Here is a 23108-nt window from a genome sequence, read left to right on the forward strand (position 1 = left end):
GAGAGAGAGAGAGAGAGAGAGAGAGAGAGAGAGAGAGAGAGAGGAGAGAGAGAGAGAGAGAGATGGGGGAGGGTGGATAAAGTCGGCTTTGGAAACCCTCGGGCCTGGCCCCACTACCTGCTAGTTTGACCTCTGAACTTTACTGTCCTCGTTCGACAAATAGCCTCAGTTTCCTTGTCTGTGAAATGGGACATTAATGCCCACTGGACAGGATCGGTGTGGAGCAGCCACTCAGCACAGTCCCTGACCTGTAGAAGGCATTTATTATGTTTAGTTCTCCCCAGTACAGCGTGAACCCAGGGGAGGTTTCCTTTTCTCCGGCGCTGGCCTCTGCGCTCGCTCTGCTCCCCAGCCATCGCGGCTCTAACCGCTTCAGCCTGTTGGGCTCAAGTGCGCCCCCTAAGGCCCAAGATTGCTTTGCACACCAGGTCTAGAAGGCAAAAGAACCCACAGCCCAATTGGAGGTGGACGCACCACTCCCCTGCATCTAATGAAGAACCAGTCACCGTCCTACTTTGGCCACCTTTCGGGAAGGTTCTAATTTTAGTTTTACCTGGGCGGATTCCCCTTTGCTTGTCATTTATCAAGAACTCACCGCATGCTAACATAATCGTAGTAGCCAAATTAAAAGTGCTTATGAAACTTAACCCGGTAACAGAGCTGTGGAAATTTAATTTAGTTTTAATCTTTGATACACTCCAGCTGGTTCTAAATTATTTTCCCCTCAACCTGGTAGCACATAAATAGGTAGCTGGCCTCCATCTCATAGCTTTCATGGGTTACTTCATTTCCCGCCATTTGTGATGACTCTTCCACCATTTATGAACTCACATTTGGGGCAAATGGAAGGTTGACTAGTGGTCCCATAATCTTCCCACTGCCTTCCTTCACCTCCTTCTGTGCAACGCCCTAATGTTATACGCTGAGCTTCAAACAGGCCAGCCTGGAATGGGTTCCATCTTATGTATGATCCTAGAGGAAGCCCCACACTCAGTGCTTCCATGTACCCCAGTGTACCCCATGTGTGTTGATGTTTTACACGTGTGTCAGCATGTGGAGAAGGTGGGAGAGCTTGAATGCCAGGTGGTGGAGAAAGACAGGGAGACTGGGGACAGGGTGGTTCAGAACCATCACTGGTTCACTTTTGATCCCTCTCTCTTTCTCATGGGTTGTAGACTAGGATTACAATACTCAAATGGTTATTTTGTATCTTATAATTATGTAAATGCTAAAAGCAAACTTGGGGGTGGAGGGGATAGAAATTTATTTTTCTGTTCTCGTTTGTTTTAGTTAACCTGGTTGGGCAGTAAGTTAACTGTGATTAGTCAAAACAATAATTGCTTATAGAGAGATTTAGATATGAAATGCAGAGGTTTCTATTGCCAGGGGTATCTTCAGGGGCCTCCGAAGGACGGGACAGAATGTCGTTTTAGCCACCCCCGCCCTCCACCAGTCTCTGCATTGGGTACTGTATGCTACGTGCCCCCTTGCGCCTCTTGGATAAATCTTGGCAATTAAATGCTATTCGATGTCATTTATTTATGAACAAATAAAATGGAAATGTTGAGAGCAGTTCAATGGCAACTGCATCTCTTAACCCATAAAATAAATAATTCAGTAAGAATATCAAGTTCTTAACATTGCTTAGGAACATGCTTATTGTTTCAACTCATGGGTTGAAAAACTATAACTTTTGTGATATTATTATTTCAGATTTTTTCATAGATGTAAGTGGGCTTTAGGGAAATGCCAAGCTGCGTTGTTTTGTCTTACTAAACAGAGCTGAGCATTATCCCACAGATTAAACATGCATGATGTAATTACATCAAGTGCCCTCTTTAATGCCCATCACCCAGTTGCACTGGGTGTTATGTGCAACTGATGAATCACTAAATTCTATCTCTGAAACTAATAAAAAAATTTTTTAATTTAAAAAATAAAATAAAACGATGCTATTATTATTCATATAGGCCAGTCGTTCCCCTGATTCTTTGCTTTCTGGCTTCTTGGAATTCTGCATACAAGGAGCAGAGACGGAACCACTGAACGCCCCTTCTGCTCGCTCTGTAGGTTTATCCTCTGGGCCTTCTGCCAATGCAGCTCTTTTCTGGGCTGCGCGTTCTGGAAAGCAAGGGCTGCCCCATCACTTCCTGTCCCCATGCAGGCTGTCCTCTTGCCAGGAGAGAGCAGGGTAGAGGCAGGCTATAGACTTCCCCAGGGAAGTGGCTCTAGAATCCTCTTCCTTCTTTTTTTTACAATTCAGCCACTCATCTACCAGAAGCAAAAAGCTGATCCGGATGATGTTTAAAAGATAGAGAGAGGAACTTTTATTTTGTTACCATAAAGCTAATATGTATTTATTATGCATTTTTTTTACCAACAAGGTAGATTAAAAGGAGGAAAATTACTTTAAGACCATCATCCAAAGAATAATCTCCCTTACAATTTTTGTTTCACTCCAATCTTGGAGTGAATGGATACCTATTTTTAACAAAAACAACACAGGGATTATTGCACACATCCCATTTAGTAGCCCTCCCGTGTATAATTCATACCTCCTTTCCGTGTCTTCAAACAGCCTTGTACAATGATTGATTGATTGAATACATACTCCACTGTTGGAGATTAGAGATGTTTGCAGGGGAGGGGGGTTCTCACCATGTCGAGGTTTCACTGTTATATTTAGCTGAATCTGGAAGGAGGAGCAGAAGAGGAGCAGGAAGTTAGAAGGAGAGAAGTGTGTTCCCAAAAGAGAGAAGAAGAGGTCATGCCCCAAGCTTAAGACACCGTGCCAAGGTCAAGGAGCTATAGGTGCTTCACAGGGCTGGAGCGCAAAGGTCAAAGGTGGGGAAATGAGAGCAGGGACCAGGGGGCAAATAATCTGTGGAGAACCTGGCAGTGGCAAAGGGGAGTTTGGGCTTACTCCTAAAGATATTTTGACAGTGTGGAGAAATCACATGGCAAGACAGCATTTTATCCCTCCCAGCTGTCTGCAGAACGGGGAGGTGGAAAAGGACCCTGGCAGAGAGGAGCAACGTGAGCAGGAAGTGTAGTGGTTGAGAACTGGATGGGTGTTTACGACATAGAATCATTTAAAAGATAAAAATAATAATGAGGACGAGAAAGGGAAAGTCAGGAGGAGCCTCGGGACAGATCCATTAAACTGCTCTTCCACTGGCCCCTTGGTTCCCTGGAGCCCATTTCTTCCCAACAAATTCTAAGCCAGAACCAATGCCACGGTCCAGGGATCAGCCAGCTCTTCCTAGAAAGGGTCAGAAAGTAAGTATTTTAAGTTTCATGGACCACATAGCCTTTAAAAAAAAGGGAAAAACAATTCTTAGCTCAGGGGTGTACAGAAAGAGGCTGTGGGCACTGTGCAGTCCACCACAGTCCGCTTCTCTGACCTGTCTACACCCGAACACCATTGGAGGGTCTCCTCATGTATTTGGGATTACCTTTTAGACCTCCTTCCTCCGTTGCAACAACACGATTTTCAGTAACAACCATGTAGTGGTTAGTAATAATCATTATTTTCTTATTTTTTCTTCTGTTTTAAAATAATTAATTGAAAAAAGAACAGATTTCAATTTGAACACAGTATTCAAATTGAGTAAAATATTTCCTGTATTGACTGCATACTTCGCTTTCCAAACGAAAGGTTTTTCACCTGACGGTCCTGCACTGTTGCACTATTTTCCATGTTAATCAAAATAATATCTCCAGGTAAACATGCAGAGTGACAGCAGTGAAGAAGTCAAGTTCTGGTTCTTCATCTCTACAGTAACTGTGCTGTTTGTCCATCTTGGACGTCCTGCTGCAGGTGGGGATATGTGGCACCCTGGGGGCTGCAGACCCAACTGTGCCCCAGAGACCTCCAATAATTCTCAACTCCTGGGAACTTACCCTCAAAGCACATGTGTGTAGCTGGGGCCACAGGGGTGTCGGGGTCAACTGGAGAACCAGGAGTTCTCTGAAATCACTGCTGTGGATAATCCAGTGTTTACGAAGGGATCAGTAATAGCACCCCGCTGATGTGAAGCTTACAGGTAGAAAATTAAAACGTCATTGTTTGGAACTTTGACCAGAAAAAGATTTTTTTGGAGAGGAGTATTTTATCAGTGAACAGGCGAACTTTTAGTCGTTTGTTGTCGTGTTAACGTTCTCCGATGATGATGCTCGAACTGCCGGCTCCTGGGGCCGAGGGCTCCCAGCGCTCTGTCCCTGGTGCCGCACGCTTATGGCTCTGCGGTGCTGTCTTGCAGGGCTGAGGTCCGTCCGCAGAACTGCCCCACGATCGTCTCCACTCGTTGTGGGCAACAGTCTCTTCCATTTTCCTGAATGTTGAGGGCCCTTCATAACCACCATCCTCTTCGTTCTCAGCCAGGGACCTCGCTTCCTACTTCACCCAAGAATTAGACCATCGGGTGTAACTTCTCATCCCACTACTTGGCATTGTCATCTCCATCTACCTTCTGCTTTGCTCCTCCTGATCAAGACTTTCCTCCCGTCCCACCATTTCAGGGTTACTGTCTGTCTCTGTCTGTCCTTATTTTACTCCTTACCTCAGTTCTTATACACGTACTTAATTCTCATCCTGAAAAATAAAAACGAAACCAGAGTCCTCGCCTGACCTGGCATCATCGCCCCCCTCCAGCACCATCCAGCCTCCAAGCCTCTTTTCTGTGTCCTGTGTATCAGACATGAGTATTACCATTATTAGAAAGCTAGCTCCCATTGTAAAAAAAAATAAATTGGCCTTCAGTTTACCAATCTCTCCTGAGTTGGGTTCATATGAGTTGGTCTTCTGAGGCCAATCCACTCCAGCTGTACCGAACAAACTCAACGCTTGGACCCACAAAATGGGGACCAGAATCTCTGCCAAGGGCTCTATCAAGGCAAAGCTACCCTGAAAGTCTGTTTAGAGCCAGCTGTCTTCCTTCTGTGACATCTTGGTTGTCACCTGTCAGTATCCATCTCAATAACAGACACAAGGCCTGGGCTTTGGAGTCGATGCCTCAGGTTCCTGGGTAGCCATACTTCCTGGCCATGAGAGCTTGGGAAAGGCACTTCAATTCTCTGAATCTATTTCCCTTTCTTTAAAATATGCATACTAATGCTTACATATAGGATGACTGTAGAGATGAAACCGGTTTCACAAAAGCGCTTGGCGGTAAAAAAGTCAGGAGTGTTCCCAAATCTGCATAATGACAAGGTGAATCCGAAGGCCGGTTTGCTTACGGCGGGGAGGCAGAGCTGTCCGGGGAAGAGAAAGATACTACTGGTTTGACGTTCAAGGAAATTGTTTGTCATGTGTATTTCAGAAAATCTTGGAAAATGTATACAAGTCATGAAGATATTGGGTATGATTTTGAAGATGACCCCAAAGATAAGAAGACACTTAAGCCCCACCCAAACATTGACAGCGGATGGGCTTGGATGGTGGTTCTTTCCTCTTTCTTTGTGCACATCCTCATCATGGGCTCCCAGATGGCCCTGGGCGTCCTCAACGTGGAATGGCTTGAAGAATTCCATCAGAGCCGCGGTCTGACCGCGTGGGTCAGCTCCCTCAGTATGGGCATCACCTTGATTGTGGGTATGTTCGCGTGTGACCTGTTGTAAAACCGCATTATTATAAGTTGACAATTCCCCACTGTAAGTGAAGTTTTACATTGTCGAAACATGAGATACTAGATATTAATGATGATACTATTTCTTTTATCGTGGTACAATATATATATAACATCAAATTTACCATTTTAACCACTTTTAGGTATACAGTTCATTGCCACTGAGTGCATTCATCCCCACATTCCATCTCCAGAACCTTTTCATTGTCCCAAACTGAAACTCTGCACCCATGAAACAACAACTCTCCGTTCCCACCTCCCCTTCGCCCCTGACCACCACCACTCTATCTTCGGTCTCTATGAAAGTACCTCATATAAGTGCAATCATACAATATGTGTCCTTTCGTGTGATATGACTATTTGAATATTATAAAAAATTTGGAGTGTCTTAAAAGTTGATCATTTAAAAAAAACTCTCTTTTGCCCCAAACTCTGTTTTCTTGACCGCTCTAATTCATTATATATCATTACAGATCTGTTTATTTAATATTTGTGAGTACTTGTAAAAGATAAAAATTTTAGAGAAAACACCACAAAAGGCAAGTAGCATCTTATTTCAGAGTTCCGGTGATTTAATTTGAAATATTGATCATATGCTGTTGAAAAATCTATTAAGCTGCTTTTAGAAAAATTGCTGGTCCAGCTAACAGGAAGGAATAATAGTGTATTTTCTAGTTAAACCTAACCACACACCAATCTGAAAACAGTTTTCATGCAGCTGGAGATGCCAAGCTAGAAAGTTATGATACATACAATATGTTATTATGGCCTATGCGTTTCCTTTTGGGAAGTAAACAGTTTTTATTGTCAACTAATATTTAATAAGCATCTATTATATACCAGGTGTTTTCCCTTACATGATCTCTTGAAAGTAAAAGTCATACTTTTACGCTGAAATTTTTTTACATATATTTTTATTTATTATTTTAGAGAGAGTGCACGAAAGCGGGTGGAGGGGCAGAGAGAATCTTAAGCAGGCTCCACTGTCAGTGCGGATCCCCACGTGGGGCTGGAACTCAGGACCTGAAATCATGACCTGAGCCAAAACCAAGAGTCCATCCCTTAACTGACTCAGCCAACCAGGCACCCCTCCATCAAATTTTCTTTAATTTCAAGTATTCATGAAATGACACTGGAAACATAAATAGCCTCAAATCTTTTCCTGGTTCTGTGAGAATTTGTGTATGACAGGCATCTGTGTGTTTGATGGGAGACTCCCTTTTCAGTCATTTCCCCATCGGTAATTAACTCCTCGAATCCAATTCCAAGATTTGTTGATCTTGCCTGGCATTCAGTCAGGGTTATTTTGGATAATACAAACAACATTAATAACGGTCGTAGTGCTAATCCTCGAAAACAAGGACAAAGTATTATTTCTCAAGATGCGTGTGGAGTATGCGTGTTTATCAAAGGGAATTAATCTAGTTTTAAAATTACATAAGGGCACCATTACATGTGTGAGGAAATTGCCAGTAAATCGTCTTGCCTGCAACGTTAAGGAACCGACTCCTTCAACCCTGCATTGGCCTCGTTAAAACTAGGACTGTCGTACGAAAAACGCAAGATAGCTCACTTCAGTGTAGACAAGGTGCTAGTTTTACGCTGGATGTGATTCAAACTTCTCAATAAATCAGTGAAAGAAAACTGTGCTTCTAGAATACCTAACCTCCAGGTTTTTTTACCTTCTTAAAACTAAATCTTTAAGGGGAGCCTGACTGGCTCAGTCCATGAAGCATGCAACTCTTGATCTCGGGGTTGAGTTTGAGCCCCACGTTGGGTGTAGACATCATTTAAAAATAAAATCTTAAAAAAAAAAAAAATCTTTGAGGGGTAGAGCCAAAGACTTACAGATTCACTCTAAGAAGTATGTGTCTACTACAAAAAAAAGAAGACTCAGCAAAAGGCCAGGATAGGCAATGTCCCATTATTTTCCAAATCATCCAATGAGGTTGTCTTAGATGTTATTTTGTGTTTCACAAGCTCTGCAAAAATAAGCAATGGGAGCCAGTCCTGAAATTATTGGAAATGATTTTGGATATGACCCCCCAAATGCGAACACCTAACTCACAGCGACGGTGAAATGGGATTGTCCTCTTTAATTTAATTGAGAGGGAACTATATATTCAGAATTCTGTTTGAGAGTCCGTGAATCCCTCACAGTGTCATTTCGTTGTAGACAAACCTTTCTCCAGGAAAGGCACCTGCTAGATCAATATCTTGTGTCTTGGAAATCACCACACAGCAAGGCTCCTAGTTCTATAAATAAAAGGCCTTTGATCTTATCGTGATCCTAAATTGCTGTCGATTATCTTAAGCTGCCTGATCCCAGGCGGCTGCAGATGTGCTGGGTGTCTTCCAAGCCAGAAGCCCGCAAGAACAGCTCTCCTTTACCTGCCACTTGCCGTATGCCACGTGCGTGTTATGTACATGATCTCATTTGATCCCGCAGCAACCCCAGCGCCGGACCATTGTCTCTGTCTGACAGAGGAAGAACACGCAATGCTCACAGGCTTTAAGTAACTTACTGGAGGTTGAACAGCCAATAAGCAGGAGACAGGCTTCAAAGCTGGTCCACTGGACTCAAAATCGTGCCTACCATACCATACTGCCTGCCACTACACCAAATGAGAACTGAAAATACATGCGAAGTGAACACATAGAAATTGTTCTCATTTTCCAATCACTGTGAGCACATTTGGGTTTTCTCTTTAAATTAAAAAAAAAAATCTGTGAATTATGTTACAGAGTTGAAAGCCATCTCTTTCTGGGGCAGTGGCTTGCATGCAGGAAATTCGATAATTTCATTCTTGTTTCATTCTTTGCTAGTACGGACTTTGCCAGTTTCCTGCCAAAGGTCCCAATTTTTAATAAGCTGTCATCACCTCAGTCGTATCTACAGCAGCCCTTGGACGAATTCTTGGGGGAAGCCGTGTTAGGGGAATCCACAGGCTGCAAAAGGTCACTTTCTGACCGAGGAGAGTTAGAGCAGTCGTTGCCAATCCTGGATGCACATCAGATCCACCTGGGGAGCTTTAAAAAACCCTGCTGCTCCCGTCGCACCTAGACCATTAAATCAAAATCTCTTGGGATGGGATCCAAACATCAGGACTTTTTTCAGCTCCTAAGTGACTCCGGTGCTCAGCCAAGGCAGAGTCATTGATTTAGAGGCTCTGAACTCCTTATTGCACTAAAGGGTGAGCCCAGGAGGCCAGGAGTTCAATGAACTACCTCCTTTCATCCCTGACTGTAGGCCAAGGTCACCCTTCAGACCATTTCTCTCCTCACCTGAGCTTTTGTGAACCTATGAGGCGGGGATGGGCAAGAAATCAGGACTTCCTCATGGTGCTCCCTGCAGCTTTATTATGTGGGAAACGGGCCAAAATCAGATTCCTTCTGCAGAGGAGAAAGTCTGCGTCTCATCCCAGAACACTGAACTCCTTCACAAAAGTGGGAATCATAGCCAGATGACGGTCCCTCCAGCTCCTTTGCCCCTTGTCCTTAGACTGTGTGCGGAATTCCTTTCATTTTGGCGAAACGCTAATTTGATCTTGGAGATGCCAGTTGACCATCAGCAATGATGAGAAAACGGAGCGGAATCAGAACACCTGGGTCCGACTTCCTTATGGTGACCTGTCTGTGTTTTGTGACCATCGAGGAGTCAGGGCCTGTCCCGGGCTGACCTGGCCCAGCTGCGAGTCGTAACGGACAGAAGCTGCACCCCGTGAGAGATGATGACCTGAAAAGCCAGACACTGTTATCAACTTACCTTTTTATCAGTAAAGCAATTCATTCTTTCTTTTTGATTTACAACATTCCTCCAGACAGGAGTACGTGCTGCTACGTGGGGATTCCACCTCCCTCCTTTTCCTCCAAATGCTTTCTTAATGCAGTGTTTCAGAAACACGCAATATCACAGGAAAACTTGCTTCTGGGCCCTTTCTGTCACATGGAAAACATGATCGGGCTTCTGAACTGCGGTCTGGTGACCTGTCACAGCTTAGAAGGTCGGTTAACAGCAGACCGATGAGTCTTGCCTTTTTCTCTTTATCCACTCGTCCGAGATTCGAGTAGTGAGGTGACTGTGGGTTTAGGAAAATAAAAATCTTTGTGGGGCGCCTGGGTGGCTCAGTTGGTTAAGCATCCGACTCTTGATTTGGGCTCAGGTCATGGTCTCAGGGTCCTGGGATTGAGCCCTGTCTCAGGCTCCACACTCAGGGGGCAGTCTTCTTGAGATTCTCTCCCTCTGCCCCTCCCTCCACTCACACACATTCCCCCCCCCAAAAAAAAATAAATAAATCTTTTTTTAAAAAATATTTGTGGGACACCTAGGTGGCTCAGTCAGTTATGTGTCTGCCTTTGGCTCAGGTCATGATCCCAGGGTCCTAGGATCGAGTCCCTGCTCAGCAGGGAGCCTGCTTCTCCCTCTGCCTGCTGCTTCCCCTGCTTGTGCTCTCTCTCTCTTTCTCTCTGACAAATAAGCTCTTTAAAATAAATGAATAAATAAATAAAAGGAAAATAAATACTTGTGAAGAAATCAAAGACACATCTTCAGCTTATGGTTTCTGAATTTCAGTTGCCCCCAATAATTCCCTCAGATGTTTATATCAATGTGTTTGGTTTATATATTATTTATATCGTGTGCTTATTTTATAATATATAACAGTATGTTTATGTAAAATATATTTACTATATTGTCTATTCTAAGAGGTTTATCTGCTGAGTTATTTTCTGTGCACCAATGTTAATTAAATTAATAAATCATTACCTTCATAATTTTTAGAATTAGGCACACTCAAAATCAGTAGACAAAAAAAATTCATTAGCCACCTGTGCATCCAAATATGTACATGAATATAGTTAGAACTTTAAAGGAAAATTTTATTTCAGTTTGAACTAAAAGGGGAAGCTCCTTAGAGTTTAACAGATTTTTAACCTGAAATAGTCTCACCAGAATATAGGGTTTTGTAACTATGAAAAGTAATAATGATCCAAAATAAGACAATTTTTAGAATGTGCCATCTTACTGAATATTGACTACAGCCTCCCACTGTATTGCTGAAATACAGACTGCTTTTCGCACAGGGAATCACGGATCACAAGGCAAGCACTAAGCTTCTGTGACATCAGAAGTCACCACAGGAGCGCCTGCATGGCTTAGTCGGTTCAGCATCCGGCTCTCGATCTCAGCTCAGGTCTTATCTCAGGGTGGTGAGTTCCAGCCCGGCGTTGGGCTCCATGCTGGGTGTGGAGCCGACTAATAAAAATAAATAAGTGAGTGAATGAATGAATGAATACATAAATATCAGGAAGAAAACAAAGAGGTTTGACAAAAACCGGACCGTCCTAGGAAAGTAAGGAGCCAGGATGTGTGTCATTGCTACTGTGTTACTGTGAGCATGGCACCCGTTGCAGACGGAAGCGTATTCCTGAATCTCCAGTGTCATAGAAATAGCCTGGTGGGGCCGGCCTGGGACTGAGAGTCAGCAGCGGCTGAAGTACATACGAAGCGATGAGAAGTTCTTTTCTACATGGTTTGCATCCAGGCATCCTCGTGAAAATAAACTGTCATCAGTTCTTTGCTGGAAGCATGGGAGTCCTGAAAAGCCCCTTCCTGGACTCCCCTTGGGTCTGGAGTCAAAAACTCAAGTAGCGAGTAATGTAAATGGGGGCAGGAGGCCAAGTACGGGACCAAAGGGAAGGGTGGTGACTGTAGCTAATGAGCAGTGTGGACAGAGCGAAGTGGGGCAGCCAGGGCACAGCTCTAGCCCATCTTGGCTATGTGGGAATCCATCTTGCTGGATTTTGTGTTGCCACTGGATTTCTTGTGAATGCTCTTAATTTTTAAATGCTGGCAACTGATTCAAAACATCTTTTAAAGACTTCATTTATTTCAGAAAGAGCATGAAAGCAGGAGCAGTGGGGAGGGGCAGAGGGAGAGGGAGAAACAGACTCCCCCTGAGCAGGGAACCCATCCTGGGGCTCGATCCTGAGACCCCCAGGTCATAACCTGAGCCAAAGGCAGACGCCCAACCAACTAAGCCACCCAGGTGCCCCCAAAACATCTTTTAAACTATGCCCTCGATAAACAAAATGCATCCACAAGCTGAGTAAGCCCATAGACCAATTGTTTGGGACCTACTTGTGTTGTAGACAAGTTTTTTTTTTTTTGTCTGTTTATTTCAGATCTGCCTTTTTTTGGAAACCTAGAAACTTGTGCTCTCTGATGAAATTACTGAAACCCATCTTTGCATGCTAAAAGCTTTTTGCATATAAAGCAATGGGGGTTTGGGTTCATTTTATTTAATAGCCCTAGCAATGTTTTATTCGCTGTCTTCATGTGAGGATTTGTGAAGAAAGCATGAAAATAAAACACCATCAGTCAATTCCCTTTTCAATGTCCCACGACAGGACCTTTCATCGGCTTGTTTATTAATACCTGTGGGTGTCGCCGGACGGCAATAATCGGAGGGCTGGTGAACTCGCTCGGCTGGGTACTGAGCGCCTATGCCGCCAATGTGCATTATCTCTTTATTACCTTTGGAGTGACAGCTGGTAAGCATATTGACTTCTTAACCTTAATTTTAAATATATTTGTTGGGCGTCTTGACAATGAATAATTGTGGAGAAAAGAAACCCATTAAGATATTGTGTCCTTTCTTTAAAAGATTTTACTTATTTGAGAGAGCATGTGAGAGAGAGCACGAACGGGGGTGGGGGGGTGTGGAGGGAGAAGGAGAAGCAGACTCCCTGCTGAGCAGGGAACCGAGTGCTGCGGGCCCCGATCCCAGGAACCTGGGATTATGACCTGAGCTGAAGGCGGTCACTTACACCCCTGAGCCACCCAGGCGCCCCATATTTTGTCCTTCTTTTCCTCCACCCCACCCCACCCCACCATATACTCCAGGAAATACTTTTTAATATAAGATATTAAATCTTAGGTGTGGAAAAACAGCCTAACAAGTGTTAGGCTTGATGTTCCTATTAGAATTTAACTAAATTTCCCTTGATTGGTTCTAAGGGCTAGTCTTCTCTCCTATGAGGAATAGGAAAAGGAAGGTAATAATACAGACATAAGTGAATAGACTGAATATTAAGAAAATTAATAACTTTCTCATTTAATAACTGCAGAAGGGAGCATGAATCATAGAATAATTATTTTCTCCTTCAGCCCTATTCAAATGAATGAAATAGCAGCAAAATCCACATATATGGAGACCCTGAAGAAGCGCATCTAGAGAGGAGAGTGTGACTCCCTAGTGAATGGGTAAAACTGGCTCCCAGGCAGCATGGTTTTCATATCCCTTCTGCAAAATACATTCCCGGCTGTAATTTCCTTTATCAACAGCTAAAAGAATTCACACAGATAAGAAGTTTCTTACTTGTACAATGGTATTGCACTGAACCAGATCCAGCGTGACTTTCTTTTTGAGTACAGAGCTGCCGTCCTAATAAATGACACATTGACAGAAGTGGTGGTATAAGAGGTAAAAGTTAGAATTTGGAAACCTTGCTTTTTTTTTTTTTCATTTATTATCTGTGTGACTTTGGGCAAATTACTTAACCCATTTATGCCTCAGTTTCCTATCTGCAAAATGGGGTCATGAAGGGTGCTTGGTTTACAGGGTTGTTGAAACGATTAGGAGATCATCTGTATAAAGCACTTAGCACGATACTTGTCACAAAATAGAGCCCTCAGTAAGTGTTAGCTAATATATAATTGTTATATAGAATGTAACATTCTTATTATGAGCTTATGATAGCAGGAGACCTGAACACAGAGCCCTACTTTCCAAATAAGTTGGCAAGTTGGTTCTCCGTAATTTACATCGATCCACAAAACACTTCTATGTCCTTTGAAGCATAGTTTGAAAACCATTGATCTGAAGGACTTGGTAACAGTTCTTAAAGAACAACTTAAGGTGTTTTCCCTGAGTATCTTAAAAACTTTCCCCCAAACCCTCCAATGAATAGAGCCAGCCCTGGGGTTTTTATATTGTAGGTGAGGAAACAAACACTCCTCCTGAGCCAAAGGAGCCACACTGGGGTCTCCAGGCAAACACGGGGCACCCCCCGTAAACTGGATGTGGTGGTGATTGATTATACAGACTGACTGGATCCTACAAACTGGGACTTGAGATTAATTCTCATCATTTAGAGATTTCTAGGATTCGATTGTTTACACGAACTTTATTTCTTGCAGTTAATTGCCTATTGACCTGCAATTAATATTATTTCCATGTTCTTTCTTCTTTAATTTTATTTATTTGTCAGAGAGAAAGAGAGTGCGCCCAAGCAGGGGGAGTGGCAGGCAGAGGGAGAAGCAGGCTCCCAGCTGAGCAAGGAGCCCAATATGGGGCTCGACCCCAGGACCCTGGGATCATGACCTGAGCTAAAGACAGACGCTTAACCGACTGAGCCACCCGGGCATCCCATTTTACTTCTTCCATATTCATTCACTTATTTATTCAACAAACATTTCTGGACCCAAGAAAGTAGGAGGAAAATCAGGGGGCTGGTGAAAGCAAAGTGTGTCTTTAGACACTTTATTGCTCCCACTTTTTATACAGGAAAAACCCAAAGACAGTCTCTGAAAAGAAATGTATCCACATCCCCCACAAATACACATATCTAACTCTATGTAACTGGAAAATCCAGCTAAATCAGTTAGCTTATAGAGGCAAAATCCTGGGCTGTCATTAGGGAGGCATGTGAAAGCTGATTAGCAATCTAGACCCTATTTAACAGAAAAGAAAGACGAGAAGATCTAAAAAAGCAAGTGCTTAAGAGATACATTTCACTGTACAATTCATGTTTGAAGAAAACTTTATTGATATCCTTCTTCCTTCCAAAAAACATTTGAGACAGATTTGTTTATATCTGTCTCTTTTTTTTTTAACGCCCAGACCATTAAAACTGTGTTGTAGTATCCTTCTATTAAGCAGAAAAATAGTGTCTGTTTGAGCGAACGTACTTAGCCAAGAGAGTCTGGACCGGATTTCTTCAGCCTTACCAGAGCTGCATTTTCTTTAGCCTCTCTCCTAAAGACATCTTTTCCCCCATCCACACGGACCCAGGATCACAGGATTTTTTCTCCCAATCTCAGCCTCTTTCCTCCACCTGGTTGGTAGGGCTGTAATCCCATCCTCTGAACCAGCGTGTGGTGAAGAATTGTTCCAGGACCCTGCCCAGGGCTGGACATTAGCAGGGCCTTGACTGACTGCTGGGCTTGAACCACATCTCCCCAAGGCCTGTCCTATAAGCTCATGGACTAATTGTGCCCATAACAGACAGCAAAGCCAGGTGCGGAAGGAGGGGATGCTGTCAAGGTCATGGATAGTGTAACAGGGAAATAGATAACTTGTAACATTGGGCCTGGATTTTTTTTCCTCACACATGGAGCGTTTACTCTTCACACTAAGTGAAAATTAGGGCTGCTCTCAGGCTAAGGTACCTCCGTTTTCTTCCTATTAATCATTTTATTCTACTGTTGTTTAGAAATCCATAACCACATTAAATTTAGGATGTTGGTTATTGTCAGTAACAAATAAAGTTTTTTAAAAAATTAAAACTTATTTTGTGCTCTCAGCAAAATCCAGACGATGACAAATTTCACAGGACAAATGACCCATTTTCCTCAACAAATAAATTTCAAGAAAAAAAAAGATAAATTTCAAGAAAAAAACAGAAATTTAAAGAGGCTTAAAATTCATATCAACAAATAGCACTGTGTGGGCCTTATTTGGATCCTGATTAAAGAGACAGTTTTTTTTTTTAAATATAGTCATTTATGAGACAATTAGAAACTTGAACACCTTCTGGATATTTCATGATATCAAAGAATTTTCCATTTTTTCAGTTAAGATATAATGATTATGCTGTTTAAAGAATTCTTCCATTAGAGATTTATACTAAAATATTTGCACTTGAAATGATGTACATGAGACGTGCTTTACAATTAGAGGGAGGATGGAGTGTTTATGGGCTATTAAATATTTTTCTCTGCCTCTTTGAATATTAGGAAATGAGAAATTCTGTTTTTTGTGGACTTAAACGTCATAAAGATTAATCCAGAGTTTAGTTCAAAATTAAGGATAGCTGTTTTCTTCATGCTCATTTCTCCCATAATGCAAATTATTATTATTGCCCTCATCGAGGCTTGCAAGGGGGTTTGGGGACCTGCCCCTACTCCTGCTGGGAATCACTTAGAAGCTATTAATTGTTCTTAAAACAAGGATATCCACCTGTAGACTGGTTGAGGATCGCTGACTTCTGACAGTTGCTGTAAATATCACTGCTCTGAGGTAAATAAAGGAGGCAGGTTGCTTCTGGAGGCTTCTTTTAGAAACTCAGGCTACGGGGCACCTGGATGGTTCAGTCGGTTAAGCATCTGCCTTCAGCTCAGGTCATGATCCCAGGACCCCTGGGATGGAGCCCCACATCAGGCTCTCTGCTCAGTGGGGGGGGGGTCTGTTTCTCCCTCTCCTTTTCCCCGCTCATGCTCTCTCTCTCTTCCTCTCTCTCTCTCAAATAAATAAAATCTTTAAAAAAAAGTTTAGAAACTCAGGCTGAAGCAAAATCCGTCTTCAAAATCCTACCTGCCGGCAGCTGGGGGGTGAGCGGTTTAGGGTGAGAGGCAGTGAGTGGTGGAAAAGGACCAAGCTATGCAGTTGGGTCTGAGTTCTGCCCCGGATTCTCCAGTTTCCTGCAGCAGGGTCTTGGGAAAATAACTAAACTCCTCATGAGGTTCAAAAAAAGGGCATAGGGATGCCCGGCTGGCTCAGTCCAAAGAGCATGCGACTCTTGATCTCAGTATCGTGAGTTCGAGCCCCATGTTGGGTGTAGAGATTACTTAAATAAAACTTAAAAAAAAAAAAAAAGGTAGAAGCACGGTTAACTTCCGGGTTATTGTGAAAACCCAACACATAAAGCCTATAAAGCAACTGGCCCACCATTGGTACTCAGTTAATGGTAATTAGTATTGTAATTGTATGTACAATTGCTCTGGTCTTTCAAAGTCAAGTATTTGTGAAACTCTTCAGTGACGCTGAACGAAGGGGGCTTGGCCCTGGGAAACAACATGGGCCAGTCTCTTCTGTGCCCTCATGCCGCCATCCTAACGTCAGGAAGGCTTAAGCATTAAAACCAGATGGGGCCCCAGGATCATTGAAGTTGATCTTACGGTTTCCTTCTGTCTGTACTTAGAAGTTGAGAATGCCTCCCACAACCTCTTAGCCAGCATGTTATTTTATTTCATTTCATTTTTTAAATAGATTTCATGTTTTAGAGCAGTTTTAGGTTCACAGCAAAATTTGCAAAAAGTACAGAGAGTTCTGTTATGCCCCCTGCCCCCAATGCACATTGTCTCCCCCACCAGCATTTTAATTTTGTCGATGGAAATCACAAACTGTTCCAATTTTCTAAGAAAGATACAAGTGAAAATCAGAGCTGCAAATTAGTATTATGTGGTTTTGACATCCAGGCGCTGGGTATGTTTATGGGTACCTTCCTTTTATTCTTCCTATTAATTTGTGAACAAATGGACTCATTCTGGAGACTTCTGCAAATTGCCTGGAATTACTCTCCATCCGCTGGTACAAAAATACTTCCCTCGGCACTTGATGCAATTAGCACTGACAGCAGGGCCCGACATCCGTTCATTCTTCCATTCATTTACCTTCTCATCCACTCATTCGTTCTGATATTCTGATGTGAAGATGCTGGCTTATTTTATTATTGGAGTGGCCCGTGCTGGAGGGAAATGATGGGCTGGAAGCTTCGGTAGATGATCCTGACAGGGTGCTTGCCCACAGAGCTGCTTTTTTACACACGTTATTTCTTTGTGTAAAAGGAAAAACAGCATAGAAATGAATATGAAATGCAGATGACATTTACACGCTGCAAATTCCAGACGTGGCGATTCATGTTGTGCCGTGCGCTTTTTGTTCCCATCCAACCCGCGCAGGCTTTGGAAGCGGGATGGCCTACCTGCCGGCCGTGGTCATGGTGGGGAGGTACTTCCAGAAGAGACGCGCCCTGGCCCAGGGCCTCAGCACCACCGGGACGGGGTTCGGCACCTTCCTCATGACGGTTTTGCTCAAGTACTTGTGCGCCGAGTACGGATGGCGGAACGCAATGTTCATCCAAGGAGCCGTGTCCTTAAACCTGTGTGTCTGCGGGGCGCTCATGAGGCCCCTCTCTTCTGGGAAAGGCCGGAACGACCCGGGAGGGAAAGACCCGCAGGTCGTGCTGGCTCACTCCCCTGGATCGAAGTCAAGTGGACCGCTGGGCGGAGCGGAAGAGAAGGGTGGCGGCCCCGGGAACGGGAACGAGGAGACCGTGGGCGACCTCCCGGGCCAGGCGTGCCAGGAGAAGGTGGGGCACAGACAGAACTTGTGCGCCTTGCGGGTGCTAAAGACGGCCAGCCAGCTGACCGTGAGAGTCAGGAGGGGCTTCCGGGACTGGTACTCTGGCTATTTTGGGACAGCCTCGCTCTTTACCAATCGAATGTTTGTCGCCTTTATTTTCTGGGCTCTGTTCGCATACAGCAGCTTTGTCATTCCTTTCATCCACCTCCCAGAAATAGTCAATTTGTATAACTTATCGGAGCAAAACGATGTTTTCCCTCTGACTTCAATTATAGCAATAGTGCATATCTTTGCAAAAGTGATCCTGGGCATTGTGGCCGACCTACCTTGCATCAGCGTTTGGAATGTCTTCCTGATGGCCAACTTCACCCTTGTCCTCAGTATTTTTATTCTGCCACTGATGCACACCTACGCTGGCCTGGCCGTCATCTGCGCACTGATAGGCTTTTCCAGCGGTTATTTCTCCCTAATGCCCGTGGTGACCGAAGACTTGGTGGGGATTGAGCACCTGGCCAACGCCTACGGCATCATCATCTGTGCCAATGGCATCTCCGCACTGCTGGGACCCCCTTTCGCAGGTAAACCATATAAGGTTTTAAGAGCTTAGGGTACGTGTAGAGAGTTCGGTTGTGTTCTCTGTATTTTGAAGTCCAAGACAAATAAGAAGTGCCTATTTGTGCACCTGCTCCTTTATCCTCCCATTCTGGTCCCCCGGCTTCTCATTTGGAAATGTTAGCAACGTAGTGGCCATTCTTTCAAGCAGAACGTGGATGAACGTGTGATCTCTATCTACAAGGTAAGTGGCCAGGCTAGTGAAGTGGGTCGTGGAATAGTGTCGAACCCTGGGAGGAGGCAGCCTCTACCCCCCTCCAGCTGATTTCTGTCACCAAGAAACATGGAAAATTATTACCAGATCCTCTATTGTTAGGGGGTTTTTTCCTCCAAGAAAAACTAGGAACTCCGGGCTCTTCAGTGACATTTCCAGATTTTTTTAATTTGATTTAATTTAATTTATTTTTAATTGAATATAATTGACATACATTACATTAGTTTCAGGTGTACAATGTAGGGGTTCAACAACTGTGCACACAATGAATTGCTCGCCGTGATAAACGTAACATTTCCAGATCATTAAAACACTGTGTGTAGGTCCCACACAACACATCTATGAGCTGGGTCTAGCCCCATAGCAGTTTCTTGTCACTGCTATAATAATTGCCAAAAACGTAGTGGCTTAAAACAATACAGATTTATTATCTTATAGTTCTAGAGGTCAGGAGGCTAAATTGGATCACAATGGGCTAAAATCGAGGTGTCAGCAGAACTGCGTTTTTTCTGGAAGCTCTATGAAGGAATCCTTTTTTTTTTTTTCCTTTTACAGTTTCTAGGGACTGCCTGCATCTGTGGTTCTTAGCCCCTTCCAGCACCTTCTAAGCCCGTGACACAGCAGCAGCCACAGACCTCTCTCTCATTATGACTCTCCTGCCTCCTTCTTTCACTGATAAACACACCTGGGTTACATTGGGTCTGCGTGACAACCCATGATAACCCCCATCACAAGGTCCTTAACTCAATCACAACTGCAGTCTCCTTTGCCACGTAACGTAACATTTGCAGGTTCCGGGGGTTAGGATGTGAGCAGCTGGGGAGGGTTGGGCTGTTCTGCCCACCAGAGGCCCAGAGCCCACCAGCTGACAGCATCCCAGGCAAGCTCTCTCACAGGTGTTCACCTCAGTTCAATGGAGAACTTGCTTCTTGCAATGGCCATACCAGAAATCCCGGGCACCGAGGGGTCCTGCAGCAGCCGGGGACCTCTCCGAACCTGTTGTTTGTGGAAAAACACATCAGGATCGGCAGGTAGACTTAATAATCCTCAAGACGGCAGGTGCTGGGTGAAGGTGACAAGGTCCACCCTCTGTCTAAAGATTGGAGACAGGAATCTACATAGTGTGGCAGAAGCTGGGGACAAACACCAATGCAAAGGTGCTCTCCCGCCCGAGGTGGCTGTCCGGGCTGCCAGGCCAGGACCGGTGGCTGTTTTCACGGCTGCTGGAGGTTTTGTGCAGGGTTGTAAGCTGACTTGGTAGAGCCTCACCTGTTCCGATGCCCGCACTCCCTGCTCATTCGGCCCCTCCTGGCCCTTCATTCTCATATCCTCTGCAGGAGTACCTCTTCCAGGGAACCCCACAGGTGCAGGACAAAGCCCTCCCCGTCCCTCCCTCCCCAGTCTCTCTAGGGATCGCACAGTCATCTCCCATCCTAAGCCCCCACTGGCAGGCGGCTTGTTTCAATACATTTACTTTGAAGCCCCCATGGAATTTGAAGTTCAAGACATGGCGGGTTTTTTGCCTACACAGCTGATAACACTGGCAGCTGGTTCACTAAAGGTTCAAGAACCAAGACTTGCTTTAGGAAACCCTGGGGCCACCTGGAGGCCCCTCCTGGGTCAAGCTGCTCCTGTTCTCTGTGCACAGAGACGCAGGTGCAGCATTTCTAGGTGACAGAGAATCACTATAGCAATGCAGCAAACTATATTGGCAGCTGTAAAGTCGGAATTCAGTAGTCTCGTGTAGGGTTCTCTCTCAGGGATGCATTTGGCTATAAGAGAACACCCCACCCATGGTAGCTTAAGCAGAGATTTAACTGTGTCACATAATCCAAAATCTATAATTTAGAGATACTGGATGGTATTGGGACAGTGTCTCCAAGATCCTCCTGGCCTTTTCTTCATGCTAGTTTCCTCATGGCTACACAATGGCTGCTGCAGCTCCAGCCCCTACATCTTTATTTATACCAAGGAAGAAAATGGGAAGAAAGGCTCAGTTTCAGCAGACTTCCAACTTCATCTGACTGGCCAGAACTGTGTCACACAGCTAGTCCAAGCTTCCAGGGGAACTGTATTTTGCTTCCTAGCCTCTGGACTAGAGGAAGGAAAAGAGAAAAGAATGGAGATCAGGGGTTGGATCAGGCAATCAGTGGTACCTTGCAGAGATGTTAAACTGAAATATCCATTAAGGGGATGCAGACATTATCAGTGGCTCATCCACTCTCTTGTTGAAGGTTCTTCAGCTATATTGTCTGTGGAAATGGAATCTGTTGTTGATGGTTCTTTTCATGATCCAGGCATAGTTTCTGCTTCTAACGGTCAGTCTGGGGTTATTTTGACCCTGATCTACCAGATTACGGTAGCAGCATCACAACAGATGCTGTGAGGTGCGGCTTAAGCAATTCACAATCCATGTTCGTTAAAGCACCAAAGTTGGCCAGCATGGTTTCTTTATCTCATTCCCATGCCACATCCTTCTCAGTGCATTCCAGTGCACTTTTTGGTGTGGAAGAGAAGGGAATTAGAACAAGAAGCAGGGAGTTAATCCCCAGCCCTCAGTCATCAGGTTTTACGTCTGCCTGCTTCAAGGTTCCTCCCTGGAAGTGGGTCTGGAGCTCAATGTCATCCACTGTGGATGTAGAAACCGCTGTATTAGTGGTTCGGAACCTTCTATGAATGGGGGTCAAAGGCTGCTATGGGGACTCAAAAATCAATGTTGTGCTGTGTGTGTGTCTCTAGGCCAGCAACCTCAGGGGACTGTCCTTTCTGTTTGTTTGTTTCTTCTTGCACTGAAGTCATGAGCCAGAGGAATGCTGAGCAGCTTCATTGGCTCACTGCGTTGCATTTAATTCATTGACTTTCCAGGCCAAGGAGCCAACAAGGCAATGAGATGCAGGCCTGGCCTTTTATGCCTCATAGTTCAGAAGTGACTGGCAGCACGAGTGACCAAATTACCACATTACATTCTTGCTAGAAATTCAAAGTGGGCTAGGAATTACTACTTGCGAGGTTTGCTACAGGGAAAATTATTGTTCGCGTTACCTTTTCCTTTTTTAATGGGTTCAGAAATGAATGTGTTTTCCATTTTTCAAAGTGGTTTCTACTGGCATTAAGAAATCTGGCACCATTTACTAGCGTGTTAGACAATCACGCAGTTCCATTTAGAAGAAGAATGTACAATCATAGCGAGCAGACACTGCAGCTGTGTCATTTAGCAAAGCGAACTTCTTGATCTAATTCATTTATAATATTGTTGGGCATTCAGTTCTTCCCCTGTAAAGATGTAATAGTAGTACCTACTTTTCTAGACGTTTCCAGTGTAAAATATAGCAAAACGTGGCCACCAGGTTTGACTAAGAATCTGCACATACTTGCCTAAAATATAACACCCTAGCAACAATTTGCAGTGTTTTCATCAAAAGCTGGGAATCCCTGTTTAATAAATAAGAAAAAACAACCATCATTCCTCATGTGACAGACTCAAAGGAAAAGTAATTGCAATGTAATAGGGAACCAGATTTTACTTGGAAGCTATTGATTTGAATTGATGGTTGGATCGGGGTTGCCAAGGATGCCAGGCTCCCAACCAAGGACCCGAGATCAGATCTGTAGGGAGAGGTGGTGAAGGATGAATGAGGTGGGCAGCTTGTCAGAAACATCGTTTCTCCGAAGAGTTATAACCATGTATGCTGATGATCAAAGCGCAAAGTGAAGTCCTGTCTCTCCTGACCTGCTTTGCCTCTGATGCAGAAATGGATTCCATTCAAACTGGCAGAAATGTTAAAATAGGCACCAAAGAAAAAGGGCAGGATCCAGAGTCTTTTCAAAATAAATCTGAAAGGTAGACTAGAGAAATCTGTGGGGTTCATTTAACATAAAATTTAGGATTACTTCCCCCAGTTCTTTACTATGAAATTGTTTGGTCAAGTTGGGGGCACTTTTTAAAAAATGGACACATGAGTTACTGAGTTACTTTTAAAGATTGGAGTGAGAGGACAGACACCCTTTTACAAACATTTATACTTTCAGAGGAAAGAAAATATTTTAAAATATAATGAACTCCGTTAACGACTGTAACAATGTTAATATACTTAGCACGTTCTAAAGTCTGCAGGGACAAGAGGGGGGATGGAGTGGAGGGAAGGGGATGCTAGGATGTGCTAAGGGTGGGTGATGGTGTTCATTACTGTGTCTGGCAGACGGGGGAACTGTATGTGTACAGGCAAGGAGCCAAGAGAAAATGTGTCTGAAACTCCAAAAACTTGTGGCTTGTGCTCATGGTTAAGCTTG

General features: G+C 44.0%; 1 protein-coding gene across 3 annotated transcripts in view; it reads left to right on the top strand.

Annotated features, from left to right (window-relative positions):
- Positions 1–23108, top strand: part of SLC16A14 (solute carrier family 16 member 14) — a 28950-nt gene that overhangs the window by 1340 nt on the left and 4502 nt on the right. For 2 of the 3 annotated variants that reach the window (XM_040639367.1, XM_040639371.1), the window contains exons 2-4: positions 5322–5593; positions 12036–12179; positions 17590–18570. In XM_040639367.1, coding sequence (XP_040495301.1) covers positions 5335–5593; positions 12036–12179; positions 17590–18570 — 1384 coding nt within the window. In that variant the 5' untranslated portion in view covers positions 5322–5334. The remainder of the gene's footprint in view (positions 1–5321; positions 5594–12035; positions 12180–17589; positions 18571–23108) is intronic. The other variant, XM_040639380.1, reaches the window with a different exon arrangement.

This window comes from Ursus maritimus, unplaced genomic scaffold (assembly GCF_017311325.1).
Source record: "Ursus maritimus isolate PB19 unplaced genomic scaffold, ASM1731132v1 scaffold_1, whole genome shotgun sequence".
Taxonomy (NCBI): domain Eukaryota; kingdom Metazoa; phylum Chordata; class Mammalia; order Carnivora; family Ursidae; genus Ursus; species Ursus maritimus.